This window comes from Chiloscyllium punctatum, chromosome 6, assembly GCF_047496795.1.
Source record: "Chiloscyllium punctatum isolate Juve2018m chromosome 6, sChiPun1.3, whole genome shotgun sequence".
Classification (NCBI taxonomy): Eukaryota; Metazoa; Chordata; class Chondrichthyes; order Orectolobiformes; family Hemiscylliidae; genus Chiloscyllium; species Chiloscyllium punctatum.
Genome location: NC_092744.1, coordinates 66,650,061 through 66,669,213, shown reverse-complemented (window position 1 = coordinate 66,669,213; position 19,153 = coordinate 66,650,061). Strand labels below are relative to the sequence as shown.

Below are 19,153 nucleotides of genomic sequence, written 5' to 3'. Positions count from 1 at the left end.
TGTGCTGGAACAATACGTAGCAGTAACCTAGAATGCAGAGTGTAGATTATGCTTGTGCATAAATCATCCCCACATTTAATCTACATTTTAAGCAACACGAGCCCAATATGACTGCATGCATTTGAATGAAACACATCTTTATGTTTGAAGAAGTTTCTTCTCATTTCAGTTGTAAATGCTCTTATCCATATTCTTAGACTGTTTTAGTGTCCCTGTGAATCTGTTAGCCCTAAAATCTATCTCCTTCTCGGAAACATTTAATATCTTGCTTTCAACCACTTTCAGGGCCAGAGAATTCCACAGGCTCACCACTCTATAAGTGAAGAAGTTTCTTCTCATCTCAGTTGTAAATGTCTTTCCCCATATCCATAGACTGTTCTGGAGTCTCTGTCATCAAGAACATCTTTCTTACATTCACCCTGCGCAGTCCTGTTAATATTTTATAGCTTTGTGTGAGATTCCCCCCTCATTCCTCCGAGCTCCAGCAAATATAATGCTAATCAATTTGACCTCTTGTTTGTCAGTCCTGCCATCCCAAGAATCAGTCTACTAAACCTTTGTTACACTTCCTCCATTGTCAGAACATCCTTCCTCAGATAGGGAGACCAAAGCTGTACACAATGCTCCAGGTGGGGTCTCACCAAGACACTGCACAATTGCAGCAAGACAGCCCTGCTCATGTACTCAAATCCCATTGCTGCGAAGACTAACTTACCATTTGCTTTCTTCCCTGCCAACTGCCCTTCCACACTGACTTTCAGGAACTGGTGTAGAAGGGCACTCAGTTCTTGTTGCAGATCCTGCTTTTCTAATCAATCATCATTCTGATAACAATCCTGTTTTTGCTGAATAACCAAAGTGAATAACCTCACATTCATCCACATTATATCAACTATCAATACCACATCAGTACAGAGGGCTTCAGTTACCTTGATTGCTGTTTACTTCCTCCTTCCTGTACATTAGCATGTATGCTGTAGATGAGCTATGGTAAAAAAATTGGATATATTGTTAAAGATTAGTTCTCTTCTTAAATTTTACGTTCTAAATGACATTTAGGGTTTATGTAGCATGCAACTAGGGAATAATCAGGAAGATTTAATCAGAAAGGCAATTCCACAACACAACTACCTTGAAATATTGCTTCCACCACCAGAGGATTCTTCAGAAGTGTCTTTCTCCTGTGAAATAAAAAAGTTTCAGATTAGATTACTTACAGTGTGGAAACAGGCCCTTCGGCCCAACAAATCCTCCGAAGAGCAACCCACCCCCCTACATTTACCCCTTCACCTAACACTATGGGCAATATAGCATGGCCAATTCACCTGACCTGCACATTTTCGGACTGTGGGAGGAAACCAGAGCATCTGGAGCAAACCCACGCAGACACAGGGCAAATGTGCAAACTCCACACAGACAGTTGCCTGAGGTGGGAATTGAACCCAGGTCTGCTGGCGTTGTGAGGCAGTAGTACTAACCACTGTGCCACCGTGCATATAGGATAAATTAGGGTGGCACAGTGGCCTAGTGTTTAGCGCGGCTGCCTCACAATGCCAAGGACCTGGGTTTGATTCCAGTCTTGGGTGATTGTCTGTGTGGAGTTTGCACGTTCTCCCTGTGTCTGTGGGAGCTTCTCCGGGTGCTCCAGTTTCCTCCCACAATCCAAAGATGTGCAGGTTAGGTGAATTGACTGTGCTAAATTGCCTGTAGTCTTCTGGGATGTGTAGGTTAGGTGCATTAGTCAGGGGTAAATTTAGAGTAACAGGGTAGTGAAATGGGTCTGGGTGGGTTACCCTTCAGAGGGTTGGTGCGGACTTGTTGGACCGAAGGGCCTGTTTCCACACTGTAAGGAGTCTATGATTCTAAAGGATATTGTGGATTGCTGAAAAATAGATTTAAAAAAGACAAATCTTGCTGTCTTGTAGTTATCAAGAAATTGAAGAATGCCATGTTTCAAAGTGAACAATAATCTTTAGTGCATAAAAAAGGCCTCTGGCCATTTGACTCTCATTGGTTGAGGTGTTAATATGAAAAATGCACCATGAAACTATCACTACCTATGCTTGCACAGGTTCATTTTGCCTGCAGAGGATAGGTCCATGCAATCATAGATGAACTACATTGTGAGCCTGACGAACAAGCCTAAATCAATTGTTGGTACAATTCTTAGCACACCATGAAGACCTCTCCTTTTCTACCCCTCTCCCTGCCTGAGCTCTGGTGACCCTCAGGTTAAACCATCACCCAGTCCTCTCTTTCTAATAGAAGAGCAGCCTTCTGGTCTGGTAAGGCTATGGCGACTTTACCTTTAATTCTTAGCACTGTCGGAATGGTTCATTTAACATTAAAAATTATGTACTCAGCTTTACAAGCAGTTAGTATTCTGCCTGCTGCAATTGGGAGAATGGACATGCTCTTTAACAAACCTGCTAGTCATTGGGCTATATGGCTGACAGAACTTCCATCACATCAGCTGAATCACCCTGAGAAATTGTGCATTAGGGATGCTGTCTAACAATGCATGATGCAAATAGTTACCTCACAAAAGATAGCTGGAGCTATTCTGCTGCTTAAAATTCAAAACAAGATGCTAAACAAATGAGACATCCAGTTAAAATACAGTACTTGTGTTTATTCATTCCTTTCAAACCGATGTGACGATGTAAGTCAAAGTTATTCATGTAACTCAGAAAGGCTGTTTTTGAAGTCTAATTCTAACAGCCCAGTATCTCATAAGTTTACAAACTGCTAAAGATATATTTAATCGAACCTGTTCTGAAGCTGTATTATCAAAATCGTTATAATCAATACTTCGAGCAAAGGGAAGAATCAGGCCACACACATGCATTCAAATATTGGGGGAAGGGACATGGAAATTATGGTGGAATCTAGCATCTCAGTGCTTCTCTCCTTTCCATGACACCTTGGCAAATTCTAAGCCAGAGTCTCAGGCACTTCTTCTGTCTAAAGTTATATCTTTTGGCAGCAGTCTTAGAAAGTACCTAATGACACATTCCCAGGAAACGTGCCAGATGTACATCTGAATGGTCTATCAATCACCAAAAGCAGGTGTAGGTTCCATGCTTGGCTTAATACGGCCCACAGAGTTATTCTTCACTCAATAATTGAAGCCAGACTGGTTAATTTTGAATGGAAGAGTGACCCAACTTTGTAGGCTGAACATTTCAGTGACAATTTAACCTTGATTCTAATTGGCTTGTTACTCCCATTTTGTAATGGCAAAGTGGCAATCCAAGATTATGCTATCTCTGCTGGATCTGAATGCCTGCTACTCTTTGACAAAGTCTTACTAGTGGGATTTGGAACAGGAAGCAGTGCCAAATTAAAACAACAGATACCCCTGCTGCATTTACAACAATGTGAAATTTCTCTCTTGAAATTAGCAGCAACACTTTCTGGAACTCATTTCCAAATGAGGTTTTTCTCTATGAAGGATTTAGGATTAAAAGTACAATTTTATCCACAGCAAAATATCCAGAAATTTATAAGATTACATTTCTAAAATATATTCGGATTATGTAAAATATTTGACAAGTTTTCCTGGAAAATCTAAAATGCATGCTCTGAAAGTCTCAGTAACGAGAATAATATTTACCTTGTGGACAAATGCATCATTAAAACAATACCATTTACAGGAAGAGCTTGGTTTAATGTATGCAACATAATGGCCGCTGTCATATACTCCAGAATGATTACAGATTGCAAACAGCTCGTATGTAGCATACTCCTAGAAAGCAATTAAAACACAATATGAAAATGTAACTACATCACACATTAAACTTAAGACAAAATACTTCATAAAATTCTCATAAGGCCTTTGAAATTTAATATCAATGCAATGCTGTAATGTTATCAAACCTAATCTTAATTCCGAACATATTAACAACTTTGAAAAAATGAATTAAATGTTACTTTTCTCCCTCTTTGTAAATCCAGTTGGAAACAGCATCATAATCTGCAAACGTTTGAGACTCCAGGAAAGTGGAAAAAGAAATTAGCCATTTTTCCTTCCACAATTCACAGAACAATTTCTTAATGAAAAGCTGAACAATACTCATATTTCCAATTGAACAAAAGAGGAAATAGTTTTTTAAAATTTGTTCTTGGTATAGGGTAATTCTGCCTACAACACCTCTTTACAGGTCCCCAGTATTACAGATGCCAGTCTTCAGCCAATTTGATTTGCACCTCATGATAACTAGATACTGCAAAGGTAATAGCCCCTGACGTCTCCCTAGCAATGTGGAAGATTGCCAAGGAATGGCTTGTACACAGAAATCAGGACAAATCCAATCCAGTCAATTATCACCCATCAGTGTTTAGTAAAGTGATGGAATGTGGCATCCACAATGCAATCAAGCAGCACTTCCTTTGAAATGGCTTGTCATTGACGCCCACTCTGGGTTCCTCTATCATAAAGTCAGAAATGAGTATCTTTGCTGATGATTAGACAATTTTCAGACCATTTGTAACAACTCAGTCCATGTCTAAATGCAGTCAGATTTGGACAACTCGGTTTGGACTGACAAGTGGCAAGTAACAATCAAACTAGTGCCAAGCAATAATCAGTGCCAGCAAGAGAGAATCAAACCAGCACCCCATGACATCACCATCATTAAATCCCCCACTATAAACATCCAGGGGGTTACTACATGCTGAGGGACACACTAAAGCTTAAGGCAGCTACCACCAAGACACAGTGGGCAAAGTACAATGGGGTCTGTTCAGTTATCGAAATCTTCCAATGCCTCAGATACATATAAATAGATCCTAGCACCTAGCATAATTAAGAAATGCCTTTGGATTGTTTGTAACAAATGGGAAAGCTAAACACCAATGTTTGCTTCCTTCTTCGTAAGCAAAAAACTGTATAGATCTGAACCTCTTCAGTAATTAATTGACTATGCACATAAAGACTTCTGTTTTTATGAATAAAGTATATTTTTGCAAAATAAAATTGATCATACACTGAACTGGACTTGCCATACAGTGGCTACAAAAACAGGTCAGAGGTTAGGGGTCCTGCAGTGAGTAACTCGACTCCTCAAATCCTGTCCCACAAGTCAGGAACATGATGCCTGGATGAGCGCAGCTTCAACAACACTCAAGAAGCTTAACATCATCCAGAATAAAGCAGCCTGAGTGATTGGCACCACATCCACACAGTCCTTCCATCACCAATGCGTAGTAGCAGGTGCATTGCCGAAACACACCAAGACTCCTCAGGCCACACCTTCCAAACCCATAACCTTCTATGTAGACAAGGTCAGAATTAAAATGGGTACACCTGCAAATTCCCAACCAAGTACTCACCATCCTGATTTGGAAATATACCATCAGCCTATCAGCATACCTAGGTCAGGATGATTAGGAAGGGTTTAGAGGGCTATGGGCCGGGTGCTGGCAGGTGGGATGAGATTGCATTGGGATATCTGGTCGGCCTGGACAAGTTGGCCTGAAGGGTCTGTTTCTGTGCTGTACATCTCTATGACTCTATGACTCTATAACTCAATGTGAGTGTACCTTCACCAAATGAATTGCAGCAGTTCAAGAAGGCAGCTCACCACGACCTTCTCAAGGGGAACGAGAAATAGGCAATAAATGCTGGTTCAGCAAATGACATCTAAATCCCATGAATGAATTAAAAAATACACACAATGCTGAACTCAGGACTGGTTTCTCAACTAATCTTTGAAAGCAACCACAGAGAAGGACATGACAATGAAACTGAAAGGGCAGAATTTTTCAAAAATTCACAAGTGTGCTTGCAGGAGGAGGAAATTATCCAAGATACCTGTCACCAACTTATCTGAGGAGAAAGTGAGGACTGCAGATGCTGGAAATCAGAATTGAGAGTGTGGTGCTGGAAAAGCAAAGCAGGTCAGGCAGCTTCCGAGGAGTAGGAGAATCAATGTTACGGGCATAAGCCCTTCATCAGGAACGATGCTTATGCCCGAAACATTGATTCTCCTGCTCCTCAGATGCTGTCTGACCTGCCCGTGCTTTTCCAGCACCCACCCTTGACACCAACTTCTCTGGAGTAATAAGCCGAGAAATGGTTATGGAAGCGCACAGAAATGTGTGGTGCATTGTCAGACCTATCAGAAAGGTTACTGACTTTATCAGCATCGAGGAGTGCCCCTCCAAATTAGCACAAGTTTTTTAACAATGCTTTGAATCCCATCCTCACTAACAATGAAGTGTTAGCAATTTCACATGAACAGTTGCACGGTGCATTTATGATGGATGAGGGCTATAATAATACATCTTGTTGTGGTGGTGTTTGTTGGTGAAAAAAAGTAATAAAAAACAATCGGAATGATCTAGTACATGCTAGAAAAGAAGGAGGGAATACATCGACATTTTTGAGATATAGTTCATGACAACGTGACAGAATCTACCCACCATCAAGTTAAGAGCTCCAATGATAGAACGTTAAGATGCATAAGAAAGGACAACAACTTATCAAAAAGAGCATTTCTCATGAGTGAAAATGTTCAATATAACAAGCTCATAAATATTAAGGTGCCTCAGACAGACATTGTGCCATGTTTGATTACCATGTAGAGTACTTCTTACCTCCTGGTCCTTATCTTCTTGTGGATTCTGGCTTGTATTAGATTCATCATTTCCGTGTGATAACCCTGGTTCCAGCTGTGTTGCTTTTGTCATTGCTGTACCCCCAGTTCCCTATGGAAAACGGTCAATTTAATTCTGTTCAGTGGACAGTAATGGCACTATACTTCTTGGAAAGAACTTTCTGCTGAAATTTTCATAATCACTGTAGAATCTTAGAAATTGATATTTGATTTGAGTTGATTTGATTTGATTGATTTATTGTCAGGTGTACTTTGTTACATAATAGTGAAAAGCGTTGTATAGTATTGCTGCACTCCAGCGCCATCTTAAACAACATAAAAATAAAGAAATGAAGTTCACCTTCACAGATCCTCCTGTGAGGTGTTCAGCCATGGAGTGGCCAGACACATCTGCCCTCTCTGTGCCATCAGAACAAGTGCAAATGCACGGTATATTCTGAAAAACATACCAGATGTTTGTCAAAGTCAAACCGTGGTCTCAAGGGAGCTCAGTGCAGAGGGTACTGTGCGTTGAGAAGTTTGTGGTTGGATGGATGTGGACGCAAAGAGGGAAAACAATAGACAATAGGGGAGAAAACGCAGCAGCATTTGTTGTAGTGGGGACAAAGTCAATGACGGAAGAAAAGTCGTTATGATCTGGGGTGTGAGAGAGGATGGGAAGCAGGAGGACAGCATCACAGGATGTTTTTGCAATGGCAGACCTGTCACAGAGTTTACTCTCTTTACTACAGAGCGTCAAGGAGTGCCCATACAACTTAGCACAAGGTTTTTAACAGTGCTTTGACGCCCATCCTCTCTGATAACAAACTGTTAGCAACTTCACATGAACAGTTGCACGATGCATTTGTGATGGGTGATGTCTCAATCTCCATTCCACATGTGCCCAATGTCTCAATCCTAGATTGTGTGCGGTGGAAGCTCGCAAGCACAGGTTGCGACCTGTGAGATTCAGATTATTGTCTCATAGAAATCATTCTGCAAGGCACTTTCAGGGTTTCATGGTATTCAGCAATCTGCCCTTCAAAACATGACTATGTTTGCTGAAACAAGCCCTGAAGGCCTGACAGTTACTCTATGGAATGATGCCATTCTGCCGGGGCCTGTCAGTCAACCAACAATGTTTAGAATTCAAGTGTTAATAATTTCAGCAAGATTTGTCCAGATAATGCTCATTGATATTCAACTCACAACTGTGTACTCTGGGATTTTGACTGTAGGTGCCTTCTGGATGCTATTTTGCTCCATTGCATTTGGTATGAATTAGTTTTCTTCCACAGAAATTGTTTGCTCCTGCCTTCCAATGTCAAATGAGGATTTGGCATTAGTGATAGTGTTGGTGAGCCAAATTCAGGCAGGCTGGGCTGCGCGACAATGTGCCCCTCATCACAATAGAAGAGGCCATTTTAAAATACTGCACTGAAGCAAAAAACTCACCATTCATAAAGTTAAATGAAGATTAATTCAAGGTGGAACTTTTCAAGAAATTGGAAATACCAAGGAAACTTCTGCAATGTGAATTGAATTGCCATAAAGCCAATTTTAAGTTGAACACTGGGGAAGGAGTACTAATTCTGTATGAAACAGTAAAGCAGCTGAAGTATGAACTTCTCCAGCCATCAAATATTTGATTTCATGTTTCAGGTGATGTCCAATTCAAAGTAAAGGAATGGCTGACTATTCTATTGCAAGACAACGGGAGGGAAACCACTGAAGTGGGTTATTTAATTCATAACCAAGATTATTCATTTATTATCCATACAACGTGGATGATTTCGGAATCCAGGACAAACTAACAAGAATTCAGGTCAGAATTTCTACATTTGTTTAAACACCTGCAAATACTGAGCATGCCCTACTGCACTCCATTAGTACTAGATGTCAGTCACTGTTCTCCCTCAGAAATGTTCAAAATCCTCTACAAATGAAGGTCCAAATGATAATTGAGTCAATGCTGCATCAGGGGGTTACATCACTGGTAGCAAGAACTCATTAGTTGGTGTTCAAGGATGATTCCAGTCTCCAAACCAAATGTAAGTCAGTGTAGGCCTCACTCAGTTGGGAAAGGATGTCAAAATGAGAATCTACCCAACAATGTCTACAGATAAAATTCTGGCAAAACCAAGAAGGATATTGCTTTATTTGGTTATCCTTTTGAATTGCTCCTACACTGATGATTTCTCAATGAATCATGACTGGACTTTTGGAGGGGTTTGGACCACAATAAAACAAACACCTAAACCTGAATGTGTTTCAGACAGACATTGTGCAATGTTTGATTACCAAAATTGGGCACTCCTTACCTCCTGGCCCTTATCTTTTATAGTTTTCATTGTAGCTGCTTTTGATCTTGTATTCCAACAGATCCATGGTGTCATACATTGTATGAAATTATTCTGAAACACCATGCAATATTATATTTTGATAAAAGGGCTATAATAATACATGTTGTTGTAGAGGTGGTTTTTGGTGAAAAAAGGAAAAAAAAACAATAGGAAAGATGTAGTACATGCTAGAAAAGAACCTGGGCGAATTTCCACCTTTTTGAGATATAGTTTATGACAATGTGACAGACTCTACTCACCATCAAGTGCTCCAATGATGGAATGCCAAGATGCATAAGAAAGGACAACAACTTATCAAAAACAGCATTTCTCATGAGTGAAAATGTTCAGTAAAACAAGCTCATAAATATTAAAGTGCCTCAGACAGACATTGTGCCATGTTTGATTACCACGTTGAGTACTTCTTACCTCCTGGTCCTTATCTTCTTGTGGATTCTGGCTTGCATTAGATTCATCATTTCCGTGTGATAACCCTGGTTCCAGCTGTGTTGCTTTCGTCATTGCTGTACACCCAGTTCCCTATGGAAAACGGTCAATTTAATTCTGTTCAGTGGACAGTAATGGCACTATACTTCTTGGAAAGAACTTTCTGCTGAAATTTTCATCATCACTGTAGAATCTTAGAAATTGATATTTGATTTGAGTTGATTTGATTTGATGTATTTATTGTCAGATGTACTTTGTTACATAATAGTGAAAAGCGTTGTAAAGTATTGCTGCACTCCGGCGCCATCTTAAACAACATAAAAATAAAGAAGTGACGTTCACCTCTACAGTTCCTCCTGTGAAGTGTTCAGCCATGGAGTGGCCAGCCACATATTCCCTCTCTGTGCCATCAGAACAAGTGCGAATGCACGGAATATTCTGAAAAACATACCAGATGTTTGTCAAAGTCAAACCGTGGTCTCAAGGGAGCTCAGTGCAGAGGGTACTGTGCGTTGAGAAGTTTGTGGTTGGATGGATGTGGACGCAAAGAGGGAAAACAATAGACAATAGGGGAGAAAACGCAGCAGCATTTGTTGTAGTGGGGACAAAGTCAATGACGGAAGAAAAGTCGTTATGATCTGGGGTGTGAGAGAGGATGGGAAGCAGGAGGACAGCATCACAGGATGTTTTTGCAATGGCAGAACTGTCACAGAGTTTACTCTCTTTACTACAGAGCGTCAAGGAGTGCCCATACAACTTAGCACAAGGTTTTTAACAGTGCTTTGACGCCCATCCTCTCTGATAACAAACCGTTAGCAACTTCACATGAACAGTGGCACGATGCATTTGTGATGGGTGATGTCTCAATCTCCATTCCACATGTGCCCAATGTCTCAATCCTAGATTGTGTGCAGTGGAAACTCGCAAGCACAGGTTGCGACCTGTGAGATTCAGATTATTGTCTCATAGAAATCATTCTGCAAGGCACTTTCAGGGTTTCATGGTATTCAGCAATCTGCCCTTCAAAACATGACTATGTTTGCTGAAACAAGCCCTGAAGGCCTGACAGTTACTCTATGGAATGATGCCATTCTGCCGGGGCCTGTCAGTCAACCAACAATGTTTAGAATTCAAGTGTTAATAATTTCAGCAAGATTTGTCCAGATAATGCTCATTGATATTCAACTCACAACTGTGTACTCTGGGATTTTGACTGTAGGTGCCTTCTGGATGCTATTTTGCTCCATTGCATTTGGTATGAATTAGTTTTCTTCCACAGAAATTGTTTGCTCCTGCCTTCCAATGTCAAATGAGGATTTGGCATTAGTGATAGTGTTGGTGAGCCAAATTCAGGCAGGCTGGGCTGCGCGACAATGTGCCCCTCACCTCAATAGAAGAGACCATTTTAAAGTACTGCACTGAAGCAATAAACTCACCATTCATAAAGTTAAATGAAGATTAATTCAATGTGGAACTTTTCAAGAAATTGGAAATACCAAGATAACTTCTGCAATGTGAATTGAATAGCCATAAAGCCAATTTTAAGTTGAACACTGGGGAAGGAGTACTAATTCTGTATGAAACAGTAAATCAGCTGAAGTATGAACTTCTCCAGCCATCAAATATTTGATTTCATGTGTCAGGTGATGTCCAATTCAAAGTAAAGGAATGGCTGACTATTCTATTGCAAGACAACAGGAGGGAAACCACTGAAGTGGGTTATTTAATTCATAACCAAGATTATTCATTTATAAACCATATAAGGTGGATGAGTTATGAGTCCAGGACAAACTAACAACAATTCACACCAGAATGTCCACATTTGTTTAACGGCCTGCAAATACTGAGCATGCCCTACTGCACTCCATTAGTACTAGATGTCAGTCACTGTTCTCCCTCAGAAAAGTTCAAAATCCTATTCAAATGAAGGTCCAAATGATAATTGAGTCAATGCTGCATCAGGGGGTTACATCACTGGTAGCAAGAGCTCATTAGTTGGTGTTCAAGGATGATTCCAGTCTCCAAAACAAATGTAAGTCTGTGTAGGCCTCACTCAGTTGGGAAAGGATGTCAAAATGAGAATCTACCCAACAATGTCTACAGATAAAATTCTGGCAAAACCAAGAAGGATATTGCTTTATTTGGTTATCCTTTTGAATTGCTCCTACACTGATGATTTCTCAATGAATCATGACTGGACTTTTGGAGGGGTTTGGACCACAATAAAACAAACACCTAAACCTGAATGTGTTTCAGACAGACATTGTGCAATGTTTGATTACCAAAATTGGGCACTCCTTACCTCCTGGCCCTTATCTTTTATAGTTTTCATTGTAGCTGCTTTTGATCTTGTATTCCAACAGATCCATGGTGTTATACATTGTATGAAATTATACTTAGACACCATGCAACATTATATTTTGATAAAAGGGCTATAATAATACATGTTGTTGTAGAGGTGGTTTTTGGTGAAAACAGGAAAAAAAACAATAGGAAGGATGGAGTACATGCTAGAAAAGAACCTGGGCGAATTTCCACCTTTTTGAGATATAGTTTATGTTAATGTGACAGACTCTACTCACCATCAAGTGCTCCAATGATGGAATGCCAAATGCATAAGAAAGGACAACAACTTATCAAAAACAACATTTCTCGTGAGTGAAAATGTTCAATAAAACAAGCTCATAAATATTAAAGTGCCTCAGACAGACATTGTGCCATGTTTGATTACCACGTTGAGTTCTTCTTACCTCCTGGTCCTTATCTTCTTGTGGATTCTGGCTTGCATTAGATTCATCATTTCCGTGTGATAACCCTGGTTCCAGCTGTGTTGCTTTTGTCATTGCTGTACACCCAGTTCCCTATGGAAAACGGTCAATTTATTTCTGTTCAGTGGACAGTAATGGCACTATACTTCTTGGAAAGAACTTTCTGCTGAAATTTTCATCATCAGAATCTTAGAAATTGATATTTGATTTGAGTTGATTTGATTTGATTGATTTATTGTCACGTGTACTTTGTTACATAACAGTGAAAAGTGTTGTATAGTATTGCTGCACTCCGGCGCCATCTTAAACAACATAAAAATAAAGAAGTGACGTTCACCTTCACAGTTCCTCCTGTGAAGTGTTCAGCCATGGAGTGGCCAGCCACATATTCCCTCTCTGTGCCATCAGAACAAGTGCGAATGCACGGAATATTCTGAAAAACATACCAGATGTTTGTCAAAGTCAAACCGTGGTCTCAAGGGAGCTCAGTGCAGAGCGTACTATGCGTTGAGAAGTTTGTGGTTGGATGGACGTGGAAGCAAAGAGGGAAAACAATAGACAATAGGGGAGAAAACGCAGCAGCATTTGTTGTAGTGGGGACAAAGTCAATGACGGAAGAAAAGTCGTTATGAGCTGGGTTGGGAGAGAGGATGGGAAGCAGGAGGACAGCATCACAGGATGTTTTTGCAATGGCAGACCTGTCACAGAGTTTACTCTCTTTACTACAGAGTGTCAAGGAGTGCCCATACAACTTAGCACAAGGTTTTTAACAGTGCTTTGACGCCCATCCTCTCTGATAACAAACTGTTAGCAACTTCACATGAACAGTTGCACGATGCATTTGTGATGGGTGATGTCTCAATCTCCATTCCACATGTGCCCAATGTCTCAATCCTAGATTGTGTGCGGTGGAAGCTCGCAAGCACAGGTTGCGACCTGTGAGATTCAGATTATTGTCTCATAGAAATCATTCTGCAAGGCACTTTCAGGGTTTCATGGTATTCAGCAATCTGCCCTTCAAAACATGACTATGTTTGCTGAAACAAGCCCTGAAGGCCTGACAGTTACTCTATGGAATGATGCCATTCTGCCGGGGCCTGTCAGTCAACCAACAATGTTTAGAATTCAAGTGTTAATAATTTCAGCAAGATTTGTCCAGATAATGCTCATTGATATTCAACTCACAACTGTGTACTCTGGGATTTTGACTGTAGGTGCCTTCTGGATGCTATTTTGCTCCATTGCATTTGGTATGAATTAGTTTTCTTCCACAGAAATTGTTTGCTCCTGCCTTCCAATGTCAAATGAGGATTTGGCATTAGTGATAGTGTTGGTGAGCCAAATTCAGGCAGGCTGGGCTGCGCGACAATGTGCCCCTCATCACAATAGAAGAGGCCATTTTAAAATACTGCACTGAAGCAAAAAACTCACCATTCATAAAGTTAAATGAAGATTAATTCAATGTGGAACTATTCAAGAAATTGGAAATACCAAGGAAACTTCTGCAATGTGAATTGAATTGCCATAAAGCCAATTTTAAGTTGAACACTGGGGAAGGAGTACTAATTCTGTATGAAACAGTAAATCAGCTGAAGTATGAACTTCTCCAGCCATCAAATATTTGATTTCATGTTTCAGGTGATGTCCAATTCAAAGTAAAGGAATGGCTGACTATTCTATTGCAAGACAACGGGAGGGAAACCACTGAAGTGGGTTATTTAATTCATAACCAAGATTATTCATTTATAAACCATATAAGGTGGATGAGTTATGAGTCCAGGACAAACTAACAACAATTCACACCAGAATGTCCACATTTGTTTAACGGCCTGCAAATACTGAGCATGCCCTACTGCACTCCATTAGTACTAGATGTCAGTCACTGTTCTCCCTCAGAAAAGTTCAAAATCCTCTTCAAATGAAGGTCCAAATGATAATTGAGTCAATGCTGCATCAGGGGGTTACATCACTGGTAGCAAGAACTCATTAGTTGGTGTTCAAGGATGATTCCAGTCTCCAAAACAAATGTAAGTCTGTGTAGGCCTCACTCAGTTGGGAAAGGATGTCAAAATGAGAATCTACCCAACAATGTCTACAGATAAAATTCTGGCAAAACCAAGAAGGATATTGCTTTATTTGGTTATCCTTTTGAATTGCTCCTACACTGATGATTTCTCAATGAATCATGACTGGACTTTTGGAGGGGTTTGGACCACAATAAAACAAACACCTAAACCTGAATGTGTTTCAGACAGACATTGTGCAATGTTTGATTACCAAAATTGGGCACTCCTTACCTCCTGGCCCTTATCTTTTATAGTTTTCATTGTAGCTGCTTTTGATCTTGTATTCCAACAGATCCATGGTGTTATACATTGTATGAAATTATACTTAGACACCATGCAACATTACATTTTGATAAAAGGGCTATAATAATACATGTTGTTGTAGTGGTGGTTTTTGGTGAAAAAAGGAAAAAAAACCAATAGGAATGATGTAGTACATGCTAGAAAAGAACCTGAGCGAATTTCCACCTTTTTGAGATATAGTTTATGACAATGTGACAGACTCTACTCACCATCAAGTGCTCCAATGATGGAATGCCAAGATGCATAAGAAAGGACAACAACTTATCAAAAACAGCATTTCTCGTGAGTGAAAATGTTCAATAAAACAAGCTCATAAATATTAAAGTGCCTCAGACAGACATTGTGCCATGTTTGATTACCACGTTGAGTTCTTCTTACCTCCTGGTCCTTATCTTCTTGTGGATTCTGGCTTGCATTAGATTCATCATTTCCGTGTGATAACCCTGGTTCCAGCTGTGTTGCTTTTGTCATTGCTGTACACCCAGTTCCCTATGGAAAACGGTCAATTTAATTCTGTTCAGTGGACAGTAATGGCACTATACTTCTTGGAAAGAACTTTCTGCTGAAATTTTCATCATCAGAATCTTAGAAATTGATATTTGATTTGAGTTGATTTGATTTGATTGATTTATTGTCACGTGTACTTTGTTACATAACAGTGAAAAGTGTTGTATAGTATTGCTGCACTCCGGCGCCATCTTAAACAACATAAAAATAAAGAAGTGACGTTCACCTCTACAGTTCCTCCTGTGAAGTGTTCAGCCATGGAGTGGCCAGCCACATATTCCCTCTCTGTGCCATCAGAACAAGTGTGAATGCACGGAATATTCTGAAAAACATACCAGATGTTTGTCAAAGTCAAACCGTGGTCTCAAGGGAGCTCAGTGCAGAGGGTACTGTGCATTGAGAAGTTTGTGGTTGGATGGACGTGGAAGCAAAGAGGGAAAACAATAGACCATAGGGGAGAAAACGCAGCAGCATTTGTTGTAGTGGGGACAAAGTCAATGACGGAAGAAAAGTCGTTATGAGCTGGGGTGTGAGAGAGGATTGGAAGCAGGAGGACAGCATCACAGGATGTTTTTGCAATGACAGACCTGTCACAGAGTTTACTCTCTTTACTACAGAGCATCAAGGTATGCCCATACAACTTAGCACAAGGTTTTTAACAGTGCTTTGAATCCCATCCTCTCTGATAACAAACCGTTAGCAACTTCACATGAACAGTTGCACGATGCATTTGTGATGGGTGATGTCTCAACCTCCATTCCACGTGTACCCGATGTCTCTATCCTAAATTGCGTGCAGGGGAAGCTCAGACGGAAGTCAGACAAGCACAGATTGCTATCTCAGACATTCAGAATATTGTCTCATAGAAATCGTTCTGCAAGGCACTTTCAGGGTTTCATGGTATTCTGCAATCTGCCCTTCAAAACATTACTATGTTTGCTGAACAAGCCCTGAAGGCCTGACAGTTACACAATAGAGTATAAACATACCCTCCTCTGGCACAGTGATGCCATTCTGCTGGGGTCTGTCAGTCTAACAACAATATTTAGAACTCAAGTATTAATTTCAACAAGATTTGTCCAGATAATGCTCATTGTTATCCAACTCACAACTGTGTACTCTGGGATTTTAGCTTTAGCTGCCTCTGGATGCTATTTTGCTCCATTGCATGTGGTATGAATTAGATTTCTTTCACTGAAATTGTTTAACTCTTGCTTTCCATTGTCAAATGAGGATTTGGTATTAGTGATACTGTTGATGAGCCAAATTCAGACAGACTGGGCTGAGTGACAATGTGCCCCTCGTCTCATATGAAGAGGCCATTTTAAAACGGTACACTGAAGCAAAGAACTCACTGTTCCGAAAGTTAAATGAGGATCAATTCAATACAGCACTATCCAAGAAACAGGAAATACCAAGGAAACTTCTGGAACGTGGACTTAATAGCCTTTAATCCAATTTTAAATTGTACACTGGGGGAGAAGTATGAAACAGTAAATCAGCTGAAGTATGAACTTCTCCAACCATCAAATATTTGACTTCATGTATCAGGCGATGTCAATTGAAAGTAAAGGAATGGCTGACTATTCTATTGCAAGACAACAGGAGGGAAACCACTGAAGTGGGTTATTTAATTCATAACCAAGATTATTCATTTATTATCCATACAACGTGGATGATTTATGAATCCAGGACAAACTAACAAGAATTCAGGTCAGAATTTCTACATTTGTTTAAACACCTGCAAATACTGAGAATGCCTTGCCACATTCCATTAGTGCTAGATGTAAGTTTAGTGTCACTGTTCATCCTGAGAAAAGTTCTATACCCTCTTCAAAACAAGGTCCACAGACAATTGAGTCAATACTGCATCAGGGGGTAACATCACCCCATAGCTAAACCTTACCATCTGGTGTTCAAGGGCAGTTCTTGTCTCCTAATGAAATGCAAATCTGTGTAGTCCTGACTCAGTTGAGAAAGGATGTCAAAATAGGAATCTAACCAACGATGTCTTCACATGAAAAGTCTGCCAAAACCAGCAAGGAGATCAATCTTCACCAGACTGGCTCATGCTGGGTGGATTCTGGCAGCTAACGTTGGATGAAGATAGTGACAACATTCATTCTACTCTTTATCAGATATTGCTTTCTTTGTTTATCCTTTGGAATTGCTCCTACACTGACAATTTCTCAATGAATTATGACTGGGTGTTTTGAGGGGTTAGGACCACGATAAAACAAACGCCTAAACATTAATGTGTCTCAGATAGACATTGTGCAATTTTTGACGTCTCATGTTGAACACTCCTTACCTCCACTCCATTATCTTTAAGCATCATCTGGTTTCCATCGCATTCGTCATTTCTGCAAGTTTTTGATGACCCTGCTTCTAACTCTGTTGCATTTGTTATCGCTGCATCGACAGCATCCTATGGAAAATGTTCAATTTAAACTTTTCAGTGGATACTAATGCTCTATTCTTTTTTGGCAAGAACCTCCCAGTGAAATATTCATAATCACAGTACAATATTAGGAACTGATATTTGATTTGGTTTGATTGATTTTTTTGTCTTACGTACTTTGCTTTAAAATACAATGATAAGTGTTTTACAGTATCGACACTCTCATGCCAGGATCTCTCACTGCTATGTCTCTGTTGCATCTACTTGAACAAACAGTTCAGGTGCAGAATCCTTGTTCAATATTATTGAACAAAAACTACCTACTTCACACTGCTTTTGGTCATGATTTCCAACAGCTCCATGGTGTTGCACTTTGTTTGATATTACAGTGAAACACTGTGCAACATTGTATTTTGCTAACAGAGCGATAATAATACATTTTGCTCAGGTTGTGGATGTTGGTGAGAAAAAGTTAAAAAAAACAATTGGAACGATCTAGTACATGCTAGAAAAAAATGTGGCTGGAGTTCTACATTTTGAGATATAGTTCATGACAATGTGACAGAATCTACTCACCATCAAGATAAATGCTCCAATGATGGAATGTCAAGATGCATAAGAAAGGACAACAACTTATTAAAAACAGCATTTGTCGTGAGTGAAAATGTTCAATAAAACAAACTCCAAAATATTAAAGTGCCTCAGACAGACATTGTGCCATGTTTGATTACCATGCTGAGTGCTCCTTACCTCCTGGTCTTCTTGTGGATTCCAGCTTGCATTAGATACATCATTTCTGTGTGATAACCCTGGTTCCCGCTGTGTTGCTTTTGTCATTGCTGTACCCCCAGTTTCCTATTGAAAACGGTCAATTTAAATCTGTTCAGTGGACAGTAATGGCATCCACTTTCTTGGCAAGAACTTTCTGCTGAAATTTTCAGCATCACTGTACAATCTTAGAAATTGATATTTGATTTGATTTGATTGATTTATTGTCACGTGTACTTTGTTACATAATAGTGAAAAGCGTTGTATAGTACTGCTGCACTCTGGCACCATCTCAAACCACAGAAAAATAAAGGAATGAAGTTCACCTTCACAGTTCCTCCTGTGAAGTGTTCAGCCATGGAGTGGCCAGACACATATCCCCTCTCTGTGCCATCAGAACAAGTGCGAATGCACAGAATATTCTGAAAAACAGAACTCAGTGCTGGGGGGACTGTGTGTTGAGAAGGTTGTGGACGAATGGGTTTAGGAGTAAAGAGGGAAAACGATAGACAAAGTTAGAGGAGAAAACGCAGCAGCATTTGTTGAAGTGAGGACAAGGACAATGACGGAAGAGAAAACAGGCTATGAGCTAGGGTGTGGGGTGGGGGATGGGAAGCAGGAGGACAGCATCACAGGATATGATGCAATGACAGGCATGTCAGAAAGGTTACTGTCTTTACTACAGAGCGTCAAGGTGTGCCCATACAACTTAGCACAAGGTTTTTAACAGTGCGTTGAATCCCATCCTCTCTGATAACAAACTGTTAGCAACTTCACATGAACAGTTGCACGATGCATTTGTGATGGGTGATGTCTCAATCTCCATTCCACATGTACCCAATGTCTCAATCCTAGATTGTGTGCAGTGGAAGCTCGCAAGCACAGGTTGTGACCTTGGAGATTCAGATTATTGTCTCATAGAAATCATTCTGCAAGGCACTTTCAGGGTTTC

General features: G+C 40.2%; 1 protein-coding gene across 1 annotated transcript in view; it reads right to left on the bottom strand.

Annotated features, from left to right (window-relative positions):
* LOC140479042 (uncharacterized) overlaps positions 1–19,153 on the bottom strand; it is an 84,256-nt gene that overhangs the window by 21,681 nt on the left and 43,422 nt on the right. The window contains exons 13-25 of the mRNA XM_072572832.1: positions 18,184–18,288; positions 17,344–17,460; positions 15,259–15,354; positions 14,904–15,014; positions 12,494–12,589; positions 12,139–12,249; positions 9,731–9,826; positions 9,371–9,481; positions 6,961–7,056; positions 6,601–6,711; positions 3,617–3,748; positions 1,132–1,181; positions 930–985 (exon numbers count right to left, since the gene is read on the bottom strand). Of these exons, the coding sequence (XP_072428933.1) occupies positions 930–985; positions 1,132–1,181; positions 3,617–3,748; positions 6,601–6,711; positions 6,961–7,056; positions 9,371–9,481; positions 9,731–9,826; positions 12,139–12,249; positions 12,494–12,589; positions 14,904–15,014; positions 15,259–15,354; positions 17,344–17,460; positions 18,184–18,288 (1,288 nt within the window). The remainder of the gene's footprint in view (positions 1–929; positions 986–1,131; positions 1,182–3,616; positions 3,749–6,600; positions 6,712–6,960; positions 7,057–9,370; positions 9,482–9,730; positions 9,827–12,138; positions 12,250–12,493; positions 12,590–14,903; positions 15,015–15,258; positions 15,355–17,343; positions 17,461–18,183; positions 18,289–19,153) is intronic.